The 19,752-nt window shown below is 36.5% G+C and overlaps 2 protein-coding genes across 3 annotated transcripts; both read left to right on the top strand.

Annotated features, from left to right (window-relative positions):
* Positions 1–1,337: 1,337 nt before the first annotated feature.
* Positions 1,338–5,398, top strand: LOC120489649 (actin-related protein 2/3 complex subunit 1A). The gene is made up of 10 exons (XM_039686623.2): positions 1,338–1,462; positions 1,880–1,960; positions 2,259–2,363; positions 3,072–3,294; positions 3,398–3,505; positions 3,582–3,788; positions 4,175–4,250; positions 4,482–4,672; positions 4,793–4,883; positions 5,010–5,398. Exons 2-10 carry the CDS (start codon positions 1,897–1,899, stop codon positions 5,013–5,015), a joined length of 1,071 nt encoding a protein of 356 aa, XP_039542557.2. The 5' UTR covers positions 1,338–1,462; positions 1,880–1,896; the 3' UTR covers positions 5,016–5,398.
* A 1,160-nt stretch (positions 5,399–6,558) lies between these two features.
* Positions 6,559–18,450, top strand: wipi1 (WD repeat domain, phosphoinositide interacting 1). 2 transcript variants are annotated; one of them, XM_039686615.2, is made up of 13 exons: positions 6,559–6,898; positions 8,919–9,001; positions 9,758–9,927; positions 10,102–10,198; positions 10,313–10,410; positions 10,568–10,660; positions 12,034–12,104; positions 12,250–12,357; positions 12,465–12,629; positions 12,722–12,829; positions 15,255–15,385; positions 15,465–15,565; positions 17,827–18,450. In XM_039686615.2, exons 1-13 carry the CDS (start codon positions 6,819–6,821, stop codon positions 17,875–17,877), a joined length of 1,356 nt encoding a protein of 451 aa, XP_039542549.2. In that variant the 5' UTR covers positions 6,559–6,818; the 3' UTR covers positions 17,878–18,450. The 2 variants fall into 2 exon arrangements, with proteins under 2 accessions (XP_039542549.2, XP_039542550.2); XM_039686616.2 differs by having other exon boundaries at positions 6,575–6,898; positions 9,761–9,927.
* Positions 18,451–19,752: the final 1,302 nt, after the last annotated feature.

The following is a 19,752-nucleotide window of genomic DNA, read 5'->3' on the forward strand; positions in this document are numbered from 1 at the left end:
TAAAACCCCATACCAAGCCTGCGTTGTCCTTATTCAACCTAGGTCTACTCTAGGTCATATAATCACCTAGAACATCGAGGGGACACACAAATCGAATGATTTGTGCTTCTGAATGGTTGACATTATTGGGCTTAAATTACAAAATAGGCCTAGGCCAACGTGAATGCATACTGCAACTAAACTAATACTTCACTAGCACATCATCACTGGTAATGAGGTCCATAATCAAAATGTAACATTATATAGCTAAACATTTACATGTATTAATTTATCAGATATTTTAATCCAAAGTGACTTACAAAGGAAAATGATTAAAACAGGAAAATTGTTTAAGCAGAAGCCATTATTTCTATATAATTATCTATTTGGTGAGTATGTAATTTAAAGGGATAGTTTACAACAAAAAAAAAATCTGCAATTATTTACTCACCCTCATAATGACTTTTTGTTTTACGGAAGACAAAAGAAGATATTTTGAAGAGGTTTGGCTACCATTAACTTCTATTGTATGGAATAAAAATGTATAGGCCTACTTTATGCGCCACAGAAGAAGAAAATACATTTTAAAAAGCATTTTTTCACATTGAATTATTATTGTGTATCTATAAAACAAGCAAGTGATTTTCCTTTTAGTTAAAGTCAGTATGAAATGAAAATTGTGATCGTCTTTTCTTCCCTGCTGTGCCATATAGACCTATATCTGACTGAAATGGCTTCTCAAACTAAAGAAAAAAACATGTGGGACTTGATTTTGTCTACCAGGAATTATCGATTGGTGTTATATTCCAGTGCAAATAGAAGTGTTTTTAACAACACAAAATAAACTTAGGAAATCCACAGTGATGCGAGACAGGGTGCAACTAGCACAAACACCATCCCAAGAAGGAACCAAACTGATGAACTTTTAAATACACAGGATGATAATGAACGGAATACTAACGGGTGTGAGAGTTAACGAATGTGTCCATGGTAGTAGATTAGTGGCGGGAAACTAGAACAAAGGAAACAGATAACTGATAAAAGAAACCGTGAAAATGAAACTAAAGCTAAACTGAATAATGGTGACAACTGGATTGTTGGATGGTTGTGGTTTGCTATTGTTGTGATGTCATGTGAACAGGTCATCAGAGATGTTGTTGCAAGAGGGAGCGGAAGTTATTTTGATTAAAAATTAATAAATCATTCATAATAAACACTGCAATATTCCATCAAAAATACGAGTTGTCTATTTTGAATTCATGGTGACTTTAATGATGAGGATATGACTGCACAGGCCAGGTGCCTATATCAGAACATAAAAACACACCCTCTCTTATCTCCTCCCTGCTCCCTCTGCAGCCCTTCCTGCCACTGCTCAATCTCATTCGTGTCGACTGCCCAGAGTCCACGAACATAGCCTTCCAAAAGCTATTCAGCTCAAGAGGATATAACCCTTTCTAGCAAAAGAGAGGAAAAGATAAAGGTGAGGGCATAGTCAATTTTCCAAAGTCAGGTATGGTAAGGTTATGTTGTTTGCTATGCAAATCTGTAATCACTGCTCAGTCATACCAATGTACCATACCTTAACTGACATTTTTAATGGGAATTGGATGAAGAATGTCTCTTTTCCAGAACTGAACACTGTAACATGTCTGTAAAATTCATTTAAATCAATTGAAATTTGTGTAAATGTTTTGTTTTGGTGATTCTTTATCTTGGAAATTGTGAATATAGTAACATCTGAATGAATATGTTGAAAGTGAGGCTCACAGAGGAGAGATTATAACATTTTCAAGATTTGGGTGGAGTAATCCAAACAGGCAACACTCTACCTCCCTTGTTTAGTCACATTCTCGTGATTGCATAGGCTACTCTTTCTAACACCTGTGGTGCATTCCAGGGTCCCGTTGTTGAGACATGTCCCTCTATAGCTTTGGATTGGAGCCTCTGTCCTGTCATGCCTGGAACAAAGACCGAACACGTAAGAGCAAACTAGTTTAGCTACGTTTAAAATATAAATTACATCCCTTCAGACTCTTAATGTTGCAGCCTGCAGTTCCATTTTCATCCATTAAAATACTCAGAGGAATATCAGTTTGTCTTTAGGAGAAAAGCATGCACTTTTCCATTTGTACGCATCATTTTGCTGTGAACTTCCTGTAACTTTGTTGTTTTACTCAGGGATTTTTGTTTATAAGAAATTCCAAAATATAATTTTTTCAGGTTTATTTTATGTACAGTATATAAAAAAATCCTAATAATATGTCTTTTTATATTAGAAATCGCTCTTAGCCCCAACACCAATGATGTGCACATTTACCAAAAGAAAGGAAAGGAATGGATTAAGATTCATGAACTGACAGAGCACAGTGGGCGAATCACAGGTAAGACAAAAGAGAATAGCTGCAACATTCATTAACTTACCGATACTTTGAAACTGACCCATAAAACAAACATTATCTCAGTGCTCCAATGAATAGCATGCACTAAACCACTGTAACAGTGCAAGCTACATGTTTGAGTTCTGTACTTAAGTGTATTTTTTTTAAAGTTGCAATGAAATGGAAGTAGTGACAGATCTTTTCTTCCATATTATGATACATCCAAGTGAAACAGATAAAGGAAAAAAAAATAGGATGCAGTTGATTGTACGAAAGGGGCGTGGCTTAAGATCGAGTTATGACATTTTGAATACAAATCTAATGTATGTATAGTTCAAAATAAGATCAATAACATGCATTTAGAAACTAAATTAAAGGGTTACGTCACCCAAAAATGAAAATTCTGTCAGTATTTACTCACCCTCACGGTAGTCAATGGGGAATAAGATCTGTTTGATTAAAACATTCTTCCAAATATCTTCCTTTATGTTCAGCAGGACAAATAAACACATAGAGGTTTGGAACAACATGAGGGTGTGTAAATAAATACTGACAGAATTTTCATTTTTGGGTGAACTAACTCTTTAATTGATACTATTTCAATTTTCCAGTGTACTAAAACTGCACAATAAAATCAGTTACACTGAAATGTTTTAATATATAGATTTTAATAATAAATTAACACAATCTAACAATCATTTTCACTTTTAGGGATTGATTGGGCCCCAGAGTCCAACCGTATAGTGACATGTGCCTCCGATAGGAATGCCTATGTATGGACACTAAGGGATGGGGTTTGGAAGCCAACATTGGTGCTGGTTCGCATCAATCGAGCTGCCACATGTGTCAAGTGGTCACCTCTTGAGAACAAGTTTGCTCTTGGAAGTGGAGCCAAACTTATTTCAGTGTGCTACTTTGAAAAAGAAAATGACTGGTGAGACTTGATTGTATAATATCTTTTGATGCTTAGAATATATCTTATGCATTATCTCTCGTGTAGCTTTAATAAGCTCTCTTGTTCATGATTGCCTCTATAGGTGGCTGAGTAAGCATATCAAGAAACCCATTAACTCCACCGTTCTGAGTCTAGACTGGCATCCCAACAACATACTGCTGGCAGCTGGCTCTGCTGATCTCAACTGCAGGTTTGATAATTGCGATGATATTATATTCAGACTGCACAATGTTTTTTTCTAACACAAGTCTTTTTTGTTGCCTTAGAATTTTTTCTGCATATATCAAAGACATTGAGGACAAGCCTGGACCAACACCATGGGGGTCCAAAATGCCCTTTGGGGAGGTGCTTCTGGAGTATAAGGAGTGCGGAGGCTGGGTGCACAGTGTCTGTTTCTCTCCATCTGGTGATGCTCTTGCCTGGGTTAGCCACAACAGCGCCATCAGTGTGGCAGACGCCTCACGGGGGAAACAGTAAGATTTACGTATAATAATTATGTAAAACTCCATTTTCATATAGGCCTATACACAGAAGAGCAAACTAATGGCGCTTTTCCATTACCAGTACCAGCTCGACTCGACTCATTTTAGCACCTCAGCCGGAGGTGATACGAAAAAGTGCCGAAAGCAGGTATAGGTACAACTTTTACACAGTGGAAAACCAAACAAAAGCGAGCCGAGGCGAGTCGAGCTAGTACTGTGTAGTGGAAAAGCACCATTAAATAATTTGATGCTCAATATCCTTGAATTCTATGCATCTATTAAAAATACTGCCTGAAAATAATAAAATACTGTATGCACAGCATGATCTTTAGCATTCACTTTTAGATTGCCTGCAAATGAAATTTTGTGCATTGCAGGGTTACTCAGCTGACAACGAGACATCTTCCATTGCTGAGCTTGCTGTATGTCAGTGAGACTCAGATTGTAGCTGCGGTAAGACATTAATGATGATAATAAGAAATGTTACAGCAGCATATTAGAATGATTTCTGAAGGATCATGTGACACTGAAGCTTAAAATACAGCTGCATTAAGGAATAAAATACATTTTAAAACAGATTTAAATATAGGCTACACCAGTCATTTAGTTATTTTACACAATATAGCTGTTTTTACTGTATTTTTTTTATCAAATAACATTTGTTATGTGTGTGGTTGATCTTAGGGCCACGACTGTTGCCCTTATCAGTTCTCATACAAGGGTCCTGGGTGCTTAGAGTTTGTGAAGAAAGTGGACATTCCCAAGCAGAGCTCCAAGGGCAACATGTCTGCCATGCAGCATTTCCGTAATCTGGACAAAAGAGCGACGGATGAGGAAGACACTGAGTTGGGCAGTCTGCATCAGAACAGCATCACGTAATAAAGGCTTGACGTCTGCAAGCACAAGATTTTGGTCTAACTTCAACATCTTTTGCATTATGCTAACATTTTAGAGAAATGTAATTGCAGTTTGCTAAGACTTTGTTTCTACTGTAGCCAACTATGTATTCTGGAAGGGCTGAAGACCAAGGTGGAGAAATTCAGCAGTGTGTCTTTAGATGGTGCCATGGTTGTCTGGGATTTTAAGGTAGGCTATTGTATTGTCACGAAACAACTTGTGAGCCATTTTAATATTACTGTTTAAATCTAGATTGTCTATGCATTGTCTGTACTTATATTAATAATGACTTTTCCTCTTTAATGTTATTTTTAGCACTGAAACACCATGAGATCTGGAGAGAGCAGAAAAAAATAACCTTGGACCATCTGTTTTTATTTGTTTGTTTTCTCAGACCCTTTTTTTGCATTAACTACAACACTTTAAAGGAATTATAGCCTATTGATATAATGATGTAGCCTACTGTGGTGTGATGGCTGATCCCAAACTTGTTGTTGTTCAATAGCTTTTGTGCAGTATTAATTAATCTAAACAGTGCAAAAATACATGACCATTTAGCACCAAAAAGAGAATTAACTTTGTATGAAAGGACTATCATAAATGCAGTGCACATTTCATTTTCCATTCTACATGTGCTGCTAAATAAAGAACACAGATTCTGCATTTTATGTTTTGTAAAAATACTATTAAAAACGTTGAGTGATTTTGTCTTTTTTTTTTCTCTCTGTGAGTTGGAACTCTTGCTACAGCACCTCAAAAACTGCAAAAGTTTGTTGGATGCAAATTATTATATGCAAATGACTTATAACCTGTTGAGTGGGCTAGTAGGCTACTGGACGAAGGATTTGACTGATGGAGTGAAAAGTAAGTTTAATAGCAGAAAAGTAATTGATTTTAACCGAGAGATTTTTATAAACTTTGTATAATGTTTATGTATATTTGTTCATTTTAGGGTGTAACGAACTCACGATACGATATTATCGCGACTCAAAGACATAATGAAAGGTTAAAATGCACTGTTGATTAAAATACTAAATTTGATATTACATTGTAGGTTGTAACCTTGTAACACATTGGTGGCACCAGAATAACAATATTCATGTTTCTGAAGCTGAAATTATTGTAGATGTAATTTGAGTTATTGTAGATGAATATGTTTGCACGCTTTCACTGACTAGATATATAATGTTGGACACTTTTTACTGGTAACATCAGACATGTGGCATTATCAGGACCCAATATTCCCCCATTGCATTATTATACACTATAATCAACATTATATATAGTAGTTTAATGCAGTATTTACACTAAAACTCTGAAAACGCAGTAATTTTGATTTTGGGTGAAATATCCACGATGTTGCATTTTTGTATTGGGATATATAGTGGGAGTCGGACGATATATTAAATACACCCCTGTTCATGCATTTTATTTACTACGGCTGCAACAAACTGAAACACATTACATTCCAATAAACGATTTTTGGTCAAACTTAATCGAAAATATGCCAGGCCAGGCTGTGAATGATCACGTGATGACGTTAAAATTAGTAAATAAACTGCTCGAAAGAAGCGATTAGCAGAAATGAGTCGGGCTTCCTAGGACTAATAAATATTAAGCGGCAGGGCAGGAATAAAAGGCAGCGAGTGACTCTTTCATGGATGTAATTCGTGAAAATTAAATTGGATATGTTTAGAGAGTAGACAAATGTAAACTGCAAAGACAAACCACCACCCCTTTGTATCAATTCCGCACTTACCGCCAATCATCGTCTATCTTAGTTCACTCGACCAATCAGTGCTCAGCCGGACGACAACACAGCGCATTTTCCTTCAACCACTAGTATGGGATGTTGACGTGACGCAACAACTATCAGCTGGTTTTGTTTTGCTTCATTCCGCTAGAAGTCGTAAATGAACAAAAACTTGCGTTTTAATTAATTGATGTGAGGCAGAAGAATAGCTGAAGCGTTGGAGTATATTTCTCTTCCACTTTATTCGGACCTTACAGTTTTTCTTCAGTAGGTCTCCGCTTTGGCACTATCTTTCCAAGAGGTCCAACCGATCCCAGGCCTCCGATCCAGGGCGGAGGGAGGGAAGGAGGTCGTTGGGAATAGGGATCGGGATGGAGACCGAGGAGGGAGCTGACGGTCCTGGCGGGCCGGGGCCGGGGCCGGGCTGCGTCTCCTTCAACCAGGACTCCACGTAAGCATCATCTGCCGAATCGGATATTTCTATGATGCTATTAACAGCGGTTTACTTTACAAGAGGGAATGTCACCTCTGCTTAAAGGATTGACCGCTATTTATTGTCTGTTTTGATTATTACACATCCATAAAAGCCAGTCACTATGTTATAACGGTGTTTTGCATGCATAATAATTATGATAAGTTAGATGAGCTTAGTGTTGTTTCTCAGGACTGTTTTTCAATGGTTGTACAATGTTTTTTGAGCAGTATAGTGGTTTAAATGAGATTGCACAAACAATAAAAAACAACAAAATCCACTAATATTACTTATAGATTAGATATGATTATGAATATTATAGCCTGCATGGTTTTATAGAGGAGAAACTGAACGTTGCTCCCCTTTTCACGTTTCCTCAAAGCAGAATTTGCAGTATTGTGAGATTGTATTGATCAGTCCACAGTCTCCTGACAAGATGACCCTCTCTTGTCGTCTTTTCTAGTGGTTGATCACACTGGTTTCTTGTCTGAAAAGTCAAGCATAGCAAATCAAACACAACACATGATACTGAGACTAGTCAGGTGATCTGATGTATTGTCTCTTCGAGATTATAGTCAACTATCTCTCTTGGGACAAAACACATTTGTATTAGAAAAATCAGAAATTAGTTATTTTGTATATGTTGTACTAGTCACAGTGGTAATAATTACCAACACATGTCAGACGCAGTCCTGCTGTAAACACAAGGTTTTGTTGTGGGTTTCAGCAGTACCTATGTTTTCCAATAAAAGTAGAAAAGGACATGCTAAGCACAGGATCTGACGTGAACAGCTTTTTTTTAGAGGAATGAAAGGCCTGCAAAACAGATGTTTTAACCCCCTCCCCACCCCCCTAAAAAAAGATTCCAGTAAATGTAACAGACATCAACTCTTCTATTTATATGTAAGCCAAATGATTACAATTTGCTCAAATGTTTCTATCTTGAGTCAGTACCTGTGTTGTATTAGGATTTTAAAATGACTTAGCTTGCTGTCACTTTTGAAAAAACTTTTGCTGATAATTTACTCACCCCCATTTCATCCAAGATGTCCATGTCATTCTTTCTTCAGTTGAAAAGAAATTAAGTTTTTGATGAAAACATTCCAGGATTTTTCTCCATATAATGGACCAAATGATTCAAGGTCCAAAAGACAGTTTCAGTGCAAACTGTTCAAAGGGGTTTAAATGATTCCAGATGATGAATAAGGGTCTTAGCAAGTGAAACGATCACTACATTTTCTAAGCTCAAATGCTTGCCTTGGTCTGTTCTGTGATGCGCGTTTGTGACTCTCCTTTTCGAACTCGTTCATCAAAATGAACAAATCTTTTTTCCGAGTCAATTCGTTCATTTCGTTCGTTGAATCAACCAAATGACACGAAAAAAAGATTTGTTCATTTTGATGAACGAGTTCGAACAGGAGAGTCACGAAGGTGCATCACAGAACAGCAGAGCAAGGCGAGCATTTGAGCTTATAAAACTTAAACTTTGGGTTTTTTTTTAAAATGAGCGATCGTTTCGCTTGATAAGACCCTTATTCATCGTCTTGAATCGTTTAAAGCCCTTTCAACAGTTTGCAATTTGCACTGAAACTCTCTTTTGGACCTTGAAGCATTTGGTTCCAAGTGAAGTCCATTATATGGAGAAATCCTGGAATCTTTTCATCAAAAACCTTAATTTCTTTTCGACTGAAGAAAGAAAGATGTGGACATCTTGGATGACATGGGGATGAGTAAATTATCAGCAAAAGTTTTTTTAAAAGTGAACAACTCCTTTAAAAAAGTGGTAGATTCTGTGTTGGCCATTGCATCTGTGTTTTTCCGTCATTATAATTAAAGAAATCTAATTATATTTATATATTATATTTTACTGTTTTATGCTGTTTATACATAATAAATTGCATGTACACAGTTTAATTCATAAGTGAAAATAACTATCCAAATAATGGATGTGTTCATTTAACAGATTTGATACAGCATAATATCTTCTTGCTTTTTCCAGGTCTTTGGCTCTGGGCACCATAACTGGATACAAACTATTCTCTGTGACCTCTGTGGACAAACTGGACTGCATTCATGAGAGTAGTAAGATCATCTACGATTCTTTTTTGTATAAACTTGATATAAATGGGAAGTATGGCTGTGTGCCAAAACTACTATAGGCAATAGGAGGAACCATAATGTGCAACACAATGAAGTTATCATAAGGTGTAGTCACTTTCTAACGAAACACTTAACAAATAAATTGAAAATGCCATCTCATTTCCTTTGTATTTTGTTGAGAAAGATAAGAGAAGATATTTCACTTTCAAAATATATTTTGGAGAATGTTTGTCTCTGTGAATGTTGTGATAAACTCACCCTACAGGGTGTAAAGTTGTCCTTGTCTGTTTTGATTTATGTTACATGGTGACAATGCCTTATGTGTTTGAGATTGTATCTGCAGCCCACAACAAAAATGGCTAAAGCTAAAGACAGAGAAACAGCCTGTTTTGCTGATGTGTGTAAATTAAAAGGTAAACTTGGAAAATCATATGGCACTTATCTACAATAATGTAATGGTAAAAAAAAAAGAAATTACAATAATTACTTGAGCCTCATATCACTGACAACCTGTATATTTTTATATTTCTTTGGAACAAAATAAAATGGGTCAAGAAAAAACACACATTTACACTGATTATTAAGTGTACACAGTGACTGTGTTTCAATTTTATATTTAAGCTGATTTAATGAGAAGCATTTCATTTTGGATGTTATTTCCCCTTAAAAAGATGTCTACATGTGGCTTTTTTTAATTTATGTCGCTGCTAATGCGTCCTGTTCTCTTCTCCCTTTCAGCAGAAACTCCAGAGGTGTATATCGTGGAAAGGCTTTTCTCCAGCAGCCTGGTTGTGGTGGTGAGTCAGTCCATGCCACGTCGCATGAATGTCTACCACTTCAAAAAGGGCACAGAGATTTGCAACTACAGTTACTCGAACAACATTCTTGCAGTGCGTCTCAACAGACAGGTAAATACAACACAGCTGTGCTGGAGCGAGGCACCTGCCACTTATCAATTATAAAGCTTCTGGACAAGATGATCGCTTTACTGTGCTCTTTCGTCGTTGAAACTTGAAAAAATGTGGTTTGGTTTGTCAGTAATTTGTATGTGTGTGTGTGTGTGTGTGTGTGTTTCGTGGCAGAGACTGGTTGTCTGTCTGGAGGAATCCATTTATATCCACAATATAAAAGACATGAAACTCCTGAAAACCCTTCTCAACACACCATCCAACCCATCGGGTAAGGGAATTGACAAACAAATCAAAAACAGTTCACCTAAAATAATAATTTTTAACTGTCTGTGTAAATCTGTATAAATATTACAAATATTAACCCACTCATGTGTTTCTGTAGGTCTCTGTGCTCTCTCCATCAACCATTCCAACTCTTTCCTGGCATATCCAGGCAGTGACACCATCGGAGAAATTATTGTCTATGATGCCAACAATCTGGTAAAAATGCAGGCCAAGAGACTGTTTAGCTGCTCATTTTGGCAGTTCCTTTGGTTGAGATAATTGCTATACATGAGACAAATGTCTGCTCTTCAGTCCTGATTCACTCTATAAATCTTTGTCTTTGTTGTGTTTTTGTGTGTCTTTGACTGCTCAGAGCACTGTGACCATGATTCCAGCTCATGACAGTCCACTGGCCGCCATCACCTTCAGTGCCTCAGGCACCAAACTGGCCAGTGCTTCTGAAAGGGTAAAGCTCCACTCTTTATATAGAAACACATGTTTAGGTCAAAAAAACTTTACAATAAGGTTCTATTAGTTAACATTAGTTTATGTATTATTAACTAACTTTAACTAACAATGAGCAATACATTTGTTACTGTATTTATTATTCTTTGTTGATGTTAGTTAATACAGGCAGACAATTTTTCATTGTTAGTTTATGTTTGGTCTTTGTTCTAATTACACATTGGTTCCTAGTCAACCGTTCTCTGAGATTTGTTTTCATGATAATCGAATGTAAAGGGTTTTATCTCTAAAAACTGTTTAGCGTATACGCTAGTATATGGGGGCATATAATAAGTAAAGAGAAATCGCTAGTTTATACCACTAACAAGGCTCAAAATAGCTCCACACTAACACAGTAACATAATGAGGCTCCACACATGCAAAAGCATTGAGAACTTGGTAAGTGTACCGACCGTTTAATAAGAAGATATTTTATAAAGACAGTGCACTTTGTGTATACAGGCAGGAGCCATCTTGGAAAACAGTCTCGATAAGTCGAACCACGATGGTGTAGGGACTCTCATTATGTTTCTGTGTTAGTGTGGGGCTATTTTGAGCCTTTGTTAGTGGTATTAACTAGCGATTTCACTTTACTTATTATATGCCCCCATATACTAGCATTATACGCGAAACAGTTTTTAGAGATAAAACTCTTTACATTCGATTATCATCAAAACAAATCTCAAGAGAACAGTCGACTAGGTACCAATATAGTACCAATGTAATTAGACCAAAGGTCCATTTTGCACCGGAGTTCTCCTTAAATAATCTTAACATACAACTTTTGAATGTAATAACGTATCAATAAATGTTGAAATCAATATTAACTAAGATATTTTTCATTGTTAGTTCATGTTAACTAATGTAGTTAAATAATGTTAATAAATTGAAACTTATTGTAAAGTGATAACGAAATTATATTTTGCCTGTTTTTTGGTAGCATTAAGATTTTTTGCATCTTGATGTTAGTTTTTTAATGTCAGTTTAACACACCCCATATTTGCATTCACTCACAAAAGTTTCTCGGGGGAACGCAAAAATATGCGAGGGAACGCAATGGCATTGGCATAATTTTTCCATCCACGTCATATATTTTTCCTCCACCATGTCCCTTTAGGGGCTCCATAGAAATAAAATGTCACAATGAAAAACAATTCTAATTGTCCTAAAATGTGTTTTGTATTATTCACGCAAAAATATTTATTCAAAATATGTTGTTTTTTCTTTCTATTTACGGGGTGAAATGCAACCCAGACGTGTTTATGAGAGATTCACATAGTCATACCTTATAACGTAGACACACATCTCCGAGCCACTTCTTTTCTCCCGTCCCAGGGTACAGTGATTCGAGTCTTCTCCGTTCCAGAGGGACTGCGCTTGTTTGAGTTCAGGCGGGGGATGAAAAGGTACAATGATGATTCAAAGCTCACAATGAACACTGAAAATACCTTAACCATAGAGAAAGAGAGTTGACTGTGTTTGAATGAACTGTGGCATGTGCGAGTCTGTTTTGTGTATGCGTTTGACCTTTGTGTGTTTGTGTCACCAAAGGTATGTCAACATCAGCTCCCTTTCCTTCAGCCCGGATGCTCAGTTCCTCTGTGCCTCAAGCAATACAGAGACGGTGCACATTTTCAAGCTTGAACAGCACAGCCCAAGGTACTGAAAACCAGTGTAATTGAGTCAGGATCTCTTTTCTTTTTTACTGACAAATCTAAACTTTGTCAGTGTTTGTGTTTATCCATGTTTTTGTGTTTTACTTGCAGTGGGGAGGAGGAAGCTCCCTCTTGGTCAACATATGTAGGTAAGATGTTCACAGCAGCCAGTAGCTACCTCCCAGCACAGGTGTCAGGCATGATGAGTCAAGACCGAGCTTTCGCGACTGTCCGTCTCCAGATGGCCGGTCAGAAGAATGTCTGTGCCCTGGCAATGTGAGTCCTGCAGTCATTACATAGCAATCTAGAACGAGTAACAGTATTTACTGAGGAAAAAACTCATTAATAAGTTTCACTTGACCAATCAGAATCCAGAAACTTCCACGTTTGCTTGTGGCCTCCTCTGATGGGCAGCTATTCATCTATAACATTGACCCTCAAGATGGGGGTGAGTGCACTCTGGTGCAGAAGCACAGGTGAGTTTTTCATTCTTTTTTTAAACAAATGAATTATAATGAAAAGCTGTGTCGTATGTTATTAAATACAGGACGTAAAAAAAGATTTGTTTTTGTGCTATAGTATACATACTTTCATGATGGATTCCAAAGTAAGTGCTCAGGCAACTGGACGCACTCAAAAGGCTTCAAACTTTTAAAGAGCCCCTATCATAGCATTTGAAATGTTGCTATTTTTGTTTTGGGAGTTCCCAAAAACAGTTTAACGTGCATGCAAGGATTAAAAACACTTTATTTGTCTTGTAATATGCATTTATTTTTACCTGATTTGCTCAACGACTCCCAAATGATTCGTTCGACGATTCATTTTCCCAAAAACCTCCTTTGAGTGACGCGAATCTGCGACGATTGGTCAAATGACCCAGTCAGTTGTTATTGGTAAACCGTAGGCAGACACTGTCGGCAACGGAACGCCCATCACCACGATTATAGCTTGTCAAGTGTTGAAAATTGTATATAGTGTTTGAACAAACGTGTCCGAAAAAGTGCACTTTCCACACGGAAAGTCTCCGTCAAGAGCAAGCCCAGACAGCAAACTGACATTGAATCAACGTGGAAACGACGTCTCTCATGACATTGAAACAACGTTGATTTGCTCATCGAATTAACGTTGAACCAACGTCAGACGCGGCATTCTTCAAAGCTAAATGAAATCGAAAATTGGTTTGCTTTCATAACGTTGAAACAACGCGTTGATTTCAAGTTGATTTTCCGTTAGTTTTGAAAGAATGACGCGTCTGACGTTGGTTCAACGTTAATTCAATGAGCAAAACAATGTCAGATCAACGTTGTTTCGATGTCATATTTCCACGTTGATTCAATGTCAGTTTGCTATCTGGGAGCTTTCCCGGCGAAACTCACATTGCGGGGGCTTTTGAGGGACAGTGCTTATTATATAGAGTGAAGTCATATTTGGCTAAGTCGTTTAGGTAATTGCCATTTTTTTTCAATGAATGTCTGGTGAATATCAAAAACAAAACTAACTTTAACCGGCTTAGAAGCTGCGCGGAGTGTACACAACACACACTACACAATGTAACTATATTGTGCATGCTACAGAAAACATAACAGCAAACATTATTAATAATACTTACAGATTGTGATTCGGAGGAGGACGAACCTGACCCATATACACTGGATACTGAGCCCTCCTTCGGGAACAACCGGCTTGCAAATCCACATTTGAATTCATTTATGTTTTTGAATGATTCGCCATTAAAATAATGAGAACACAAGGTTCGGGCTATACTGTTGTGGTATCGTTGCAAATATGAACTCTAACCACAGATTCTTCACATGCTCGTCCCTGGGCAATGGAAACAAGAGGCTGAACTGTCTTTGCAATGTAGAACACAGCGTCTTCTCGACATGATGCGAATGTGGACTAGACTTCAAGTTTACACTCCTGTCTGCGCGCGCAGTTGTTGGGAGCGGCCAGTGAGCTAATGTTTTGTATCTACGTCACGACGAAACAGCTAATGACTCGTTTCAAAAAGAATTCATTTCATAGACTCATAGTCAACTCTCACTTTTGAAAGACAATAACTTTATATACGGTGCACTTTCAGATATAAATCTTTGCAGGATGTTTTCATTCCCTTAGAGCTATTATTCCACACTACATGAACAGTCATTTTCAAAAATCCATGATAGGGGCTCTTTAAATCTGTTCACTTAAAATGGTTAAAGAAATAGTTTTAAAAACTAGAATTCTGTCATTATTTACTCACCCTCAAGTAGTTTCAAACCTGTATGAATTTCTTTATTCTACTGAACACAAAAAATATATATTTTGAAGAATGTCGGTAAGAAAACAGTTGATGGACACCATTGACTTCTATAGTAGGAAAAAAATACTATGGAAGTCAATGGGGTACATCAACATTCTGGTTACCGACATTATTCAATATATCTTCTTTTGTGTTAGCAGAAGAATGAGAAATTCATACAGGTTTGAAACTACTTGAGGGTGAGTAAATAATGACAGAATTTTAATTTTTATGTAAACTATTCCTTTAAGATTGGTTGACTAATTAGTTCAATTACTTTTTCTGCATTTTACATCATCATGACAGTGGATAACGAGAAGCAACAAGTAGTGTAGTAATGCACTTTCAACAAGTAATGCACTTTTTGTGCATTATGAGCCATCAATGACTCAGCAAATCCTTGTGCATGAATGAGGTGACCCAATTCATTCAATCCATTTACGAACAGGAGGCTTTGATGTTGTAGTTAGCAACTTGCATTATATTTTTTAAAGCACAGCAGTTTCGAAATTCATGTTTGAGGTATGACGGTGTGCAGTTTATATCGTAGAACAAAGCATGAAAGTCTCTTAATAAGCGCATACCTTATTTTTACTGATGTCGCCTTTAACCCCCAGGTTGTTTGGATCAGATAAGGAGTGGGAGGAGACAGAGAAATCTGAACTCACAGAGCCACCGCAAGCATGCCAGTCATATGCTGCCACCGTGGCCATCCCCACCTCTGGACCCGTTACAGCCACTCTCACAGGTAGCACAACAACCTTAAACACACACATTCATTTACATTCGAACTAATTTTCATGATCACCCAACTGTGTTTCTCTCAGGGTACTCCGAGGATGGGGGCGCTAGTAAGGGCGAGGTGATTCCCGAGCATGAGTTCGCAGCAGGGCCCGTGTGCCTGGACGACGAAACCGAATTTCCTCCCGTGAGCATTCGCTAACCTCTCCAAGTCAAAGCGCCGGTGTTGCATTCCAGTGTATGGGGTTGTCTTGTCCCTCTGTCCACAAGCATTCATACTAAGTGTGATTTATTATCTTTAACCATACCAACACCAGCCTCTTCAGGTCTGATGAAGACCAAATGTTGCAGTTTAGTCACATCAGAAGCTGAATTTCTTTGAAAAATGAAATAATTTAGTATATATTTCAGTGGTATTACTCTGTATTTAGACTGAAGAAATGCTACATTAATGTAAGTATTCAGCCTAAGATCAGGGTGAATTCAGGCAAAGTTGGACACTTAAAGGTACACTATTTAACTTTTGCATGCATTTTGCAGAAGAACATTGTTTTGGTTGTGCTTCAGCTTTGCATGACACTGCGGATCAATATGGTTATCCTACTGATCTTAAAACATTCACTACTTGGCTTAAGAGATATAAATACAGATTGGATAGAAAGGACGTTACAGAGCTACATATGGCAATCTGTTCAATAAAATACCTTACCTGTTGAGTAATAAAAACAGCATCTCCATGTTGCTTTTACAACATTTCAAATCCCTCAGTTCTCACCATCTCTGAAAAGTTAAGCCAATATTGATCCTTGTTTCATTACGAGCTCTATCAGGTTCTCTTTTTGCCTGCAGACTCTCTTTTTAAAAACGGGTGATTCTCCGGTGGTTTGAGATTTAGCTCCATCTCAACTCACACACCATAGTCAAAGGAGCTGAAGGAACTTTCCTCTATTTACGGATAGGACGGCACAGGCACGGACGAGTGACATATCAATTTACACGCCGGTCTAGAATATAAACACTTACAATACACTTACCATAGAGAATCAGGGTGAGACAAGAACATGTTTTTGATGATGGATTGATGATGTGTTGTACAAAAACAAAAGTTACATAGTGTACCTTTAAGCATAATCACGATTACTAAAAAAAAAATAGCATTTAGGTCACATAAATAGTATAAAATGAAATACCAATCACATGTTAAGGGTCAGTAAATTTTTATTTCTTAAAGAAATGAATACTTTAATTCAGCAAGAATGCATTAGATTAATTAAAAGTGACAGTAAATACATTTATAAAGTTATAAACTATTGTTATTTTGAATAAATACTGTCTATTGACTCTATCAAAATATGTGACTTGAAAACTAGTAAGTAGTAATGATGTTGAGAATTCAGCGTTGTCATCATAGGAATAAATTACATTTTAAAATATATATAAATAAAAAACAGTTTTAAATTGTGATAATATTTCACAATAGTACTGTTTTACTGTACTGTTGATAAAAATAAATACAGCCTTGGTGAGCATAAGTGACTTTTTTTTTTTTGAAAAGCATTAAAAAAAACGTACCAACTCCAAACTTTTGAACGGTGATGTATACCGTGTGTAACAAATTTAATCATAATTTAAAAACAAAGGCAGTGACAAATTATCCAAATGTGTTTCACTTTATATGTATTCATCTTAGATGTTGAAAAACATTTTCTGACACTAAACCAGCTGTTGCTGTTTCTGATCTTCTATACATGGACGTCAGCAGAAGTTAGTTGACTGATTCGTTTGTTTGTGTACAGACAGGACCAAGATATGAATGCATTGAATCCACCCAAGTTATTTGTTTTGATGCAATAAATACTGGGTTGATTCCTCACCATTGTTTCATTAGATATATCCATGTAACTATGAGAACTCTTTTTCTATTTCAGTCTAAATTTCATGATATCAAACACATTTTTGTCTATGCACACACACACAACATACAGGAGTATAAACATTCTAAACCTTTTATTCTGAACAAATCTCAATGGATTAATTGGATTTTAATGAAGATATTTTATGATGCGAACAATCTCAAGATCAAGTGGAGATATTAAAAATGCTTTACATTGATGCAGTGCTCACTTAACTCCACATGGTGGAGCACTAATTGTTGTCCAACAGGCCTTGTTGTTACTGCTAACACTTCATGTCTTGTTTTGATGGATCAGAAACTATAGTCTTTCAGATAGTTTAATAATATTGGTTTAAATGGAGGAGCTCTGGACTCTGATGTCAGAAGGATTTTATCATATCAATGTGCTATTGCTTTTTCATATACCTTCTGAGTGTCATTGTGACTAACTGATATGGGTCAATGTTCTCAGCTAGCTCCTGTTGAGATCTGTATCTGTCTATAACACACCCATGGCTGAGGGAACAATAAAGCTCTGTTCTGGTTTCCGGTAGATAAATTGGTGCCGTGACGGATCTGGGCGAGGCAAGGGGAGACGACCGTGAGAGGGTAGAGAACAGGTGGAGGCCACAACTGTCAACGGAGGATCCTCCGTGCATGAGCAAGGACAAACTATGATAATAATGATAAAAACCAACAAACTAACTTCAGGGTGCTAAATTATTAACGGAACGGTTGAAATGCTAATATCTTAAATTGAGTTGATCAGGGATTTGGGTCGTTGTCACTCAATCCCCTGAAGGGTGTGTTATAAATGAGGTGCATGACTGAAATATAACCACATATTGTTCTAGTTATGTAACACATTGTATTAATTCAGTCGTAATACTGTAGCATTTTATTCTTTTAATTTATAACACCATCATATTGAATCATAAGAGAAGAGGAATTACTTTTTTTTTATATATATATATATATATATGTGTTTTGCTGTATTGATACTTAATATGTTTACATGTTACCATCCTGAATACTAATACAGCGGGATGTTTTGTACGTATGTGCCTATAATTTTACTTGTAAAAGTGCAAAGTATTTTGCTGGATCGCTCAAGACCAAAAGACAAAAAAAGATATGAATATGTAGGAAATATATTAGGAATGAAATTATGCAAAGCACCTCTTGTCTCCTGTGGTCCTTTCTTAATCAAAGTATTTGTTACAAAGGAAATGAATAGATACTACCATTTAAAATAAATAAATTGTAACTTTTCTTTCAGCAAGGATGTATTCAATTGATTAAAATTGACAGTAAAGACATTTGCAATATAAAAAAAAAATTAAGCAGCTCAACTGGTTTCAACATGATACTAATAAGAAATGTTTCTTGAGCAGCAAATCATCATATTATCATATATCATAAATTATTTAGGATCATGTGACACTGAAGACTGGACATCACAGAAATAAATTAAATTATAAAATATATTCACATTGTTAATCTGAATTGCAGTATTATTTCACAATATTAGTTTTACTGGATTTTTTGATCAAATAAATGCAGCCTTCGAGAGCATAAGAGACTTCTTTCACAAACTTTATGTTTTTATAATTATACTTACTGACCTGACTTGACCTGACAGCTTGAGTTATCACCAGTCAACCTGATAAAAATCTAATGATATAGGAGACATTTCTGCCTAACATCATACATTTTATAAGTATGTGTGCCATAGGTCACGTTAGATTGTTTTTGTCCATCTAACAGTTGATTTTAAAGATGAATTGTAAAAAAAAAAAAGTTTGAATAGAAATTAATTTTACAAATTGCTCAAGAGGATTTTTTGTATTTACAATCTAAATTTGATTTGGCCCACAGGACCTTGAGATCCTTCATACCAACATATGAAGTGTGAACTGTACAGTGTAAACAAAACATTTCATAGTCGATAACACTACACTCTGGGTCAAATATGGACAAACCCAAATGTTGGGTTAAAAATGTAAATAAAAAATGTACCGTTGAAAGTGAAAGTTGAAGTTGGGTTAACATTTTAAATAACATTTTTAACCCAACATTTGGGTTTGTCCATATTTGACCCAAATTTGGTTGAAACAACACAGCATTTTTTAGAATGTACAAAATGATTTAGGATACAAGTTTGTACAAACATGAGATCATTATAGGTCTAGAATAATCCCTTGGTTATAACGTTGTATATTTCAGAAAGAGTATAAGAAACAAATAGAAAACCTTAGAAATTATCATCATTTCGATTGAACTGGAGCACTTTGGTAGTGTGAGAAATCACTGCACGTCACTGATCAATATTTGTTTTGAAAGGCAAAAGAACATGTTGAGCTTTGGCCACAATCCCGTCAAAATAATTCCCACAGTGCTGTGTTCAACTTCTGAGGTCATTTCCAGTTTAAAGGAGGTGTTATTTTGCCTATTATTCTCTGCACTTGCTTGCAAAAGGA

This window comes from Pimephales promelas, chromosome 3, assembly GCF_988280905.1.
Source record: "Pimephales promelas chromosome 3, fPimPro1.hap1.1, whole genome shotgun sequence".
NCBI classification, from domain to species: Eukaryota; Metazoa; Chordata; class Actinopteri; order Cypriniformes; family Leuciscidae; genus Pimephales; species Pimephales promelas.

Bases quoted from the DNA above. Each gene is read 5' to 3' on its own strand.
- LOC120489649 (XM_039686623.2), top strand. From the start codon at position 1,897: ATGTCCCTCTATAGCTTTGGATTGGAGCCTCTGTCCTGTCATGCCTGG. The intron at 1,961-2,258 runs GTAAGAGCAAAC...TTTTTATATTAG, and splicing joins CTGGAACAAAGACCGAACAC to AAATCGCTCTTAGCCCCAAC. The intron at 4,673-4,792 runs GTAATAAAGGCT...TTTCTACTGTAG, and splicing joins CTGCATCAGAACAGCATCAC to CCAACTATGTATTCTGGAAG.
- wipi1 (XM_039686615.2), top strand. From the start codon at position 6,819: ATGGAGACCGAGGAGGGAGCTGACGGTCCTGGCGGGCCGGGGCCGGGG. The intron at 9,928-10,101 runs GTAAATACAACA...GTTTCGTGGCAG, and splicing joins CAGTGCGTCTCAACAGACAG to AGACTGGTTGTCTGTCTGGA. The intron at 10,411-10,567 runs GTAAAAATGCAG...TTGACTGCTCAG, and splicing joins TCTATGATGCCAACAATCTG to AGCACTGTGACCATGATTCC.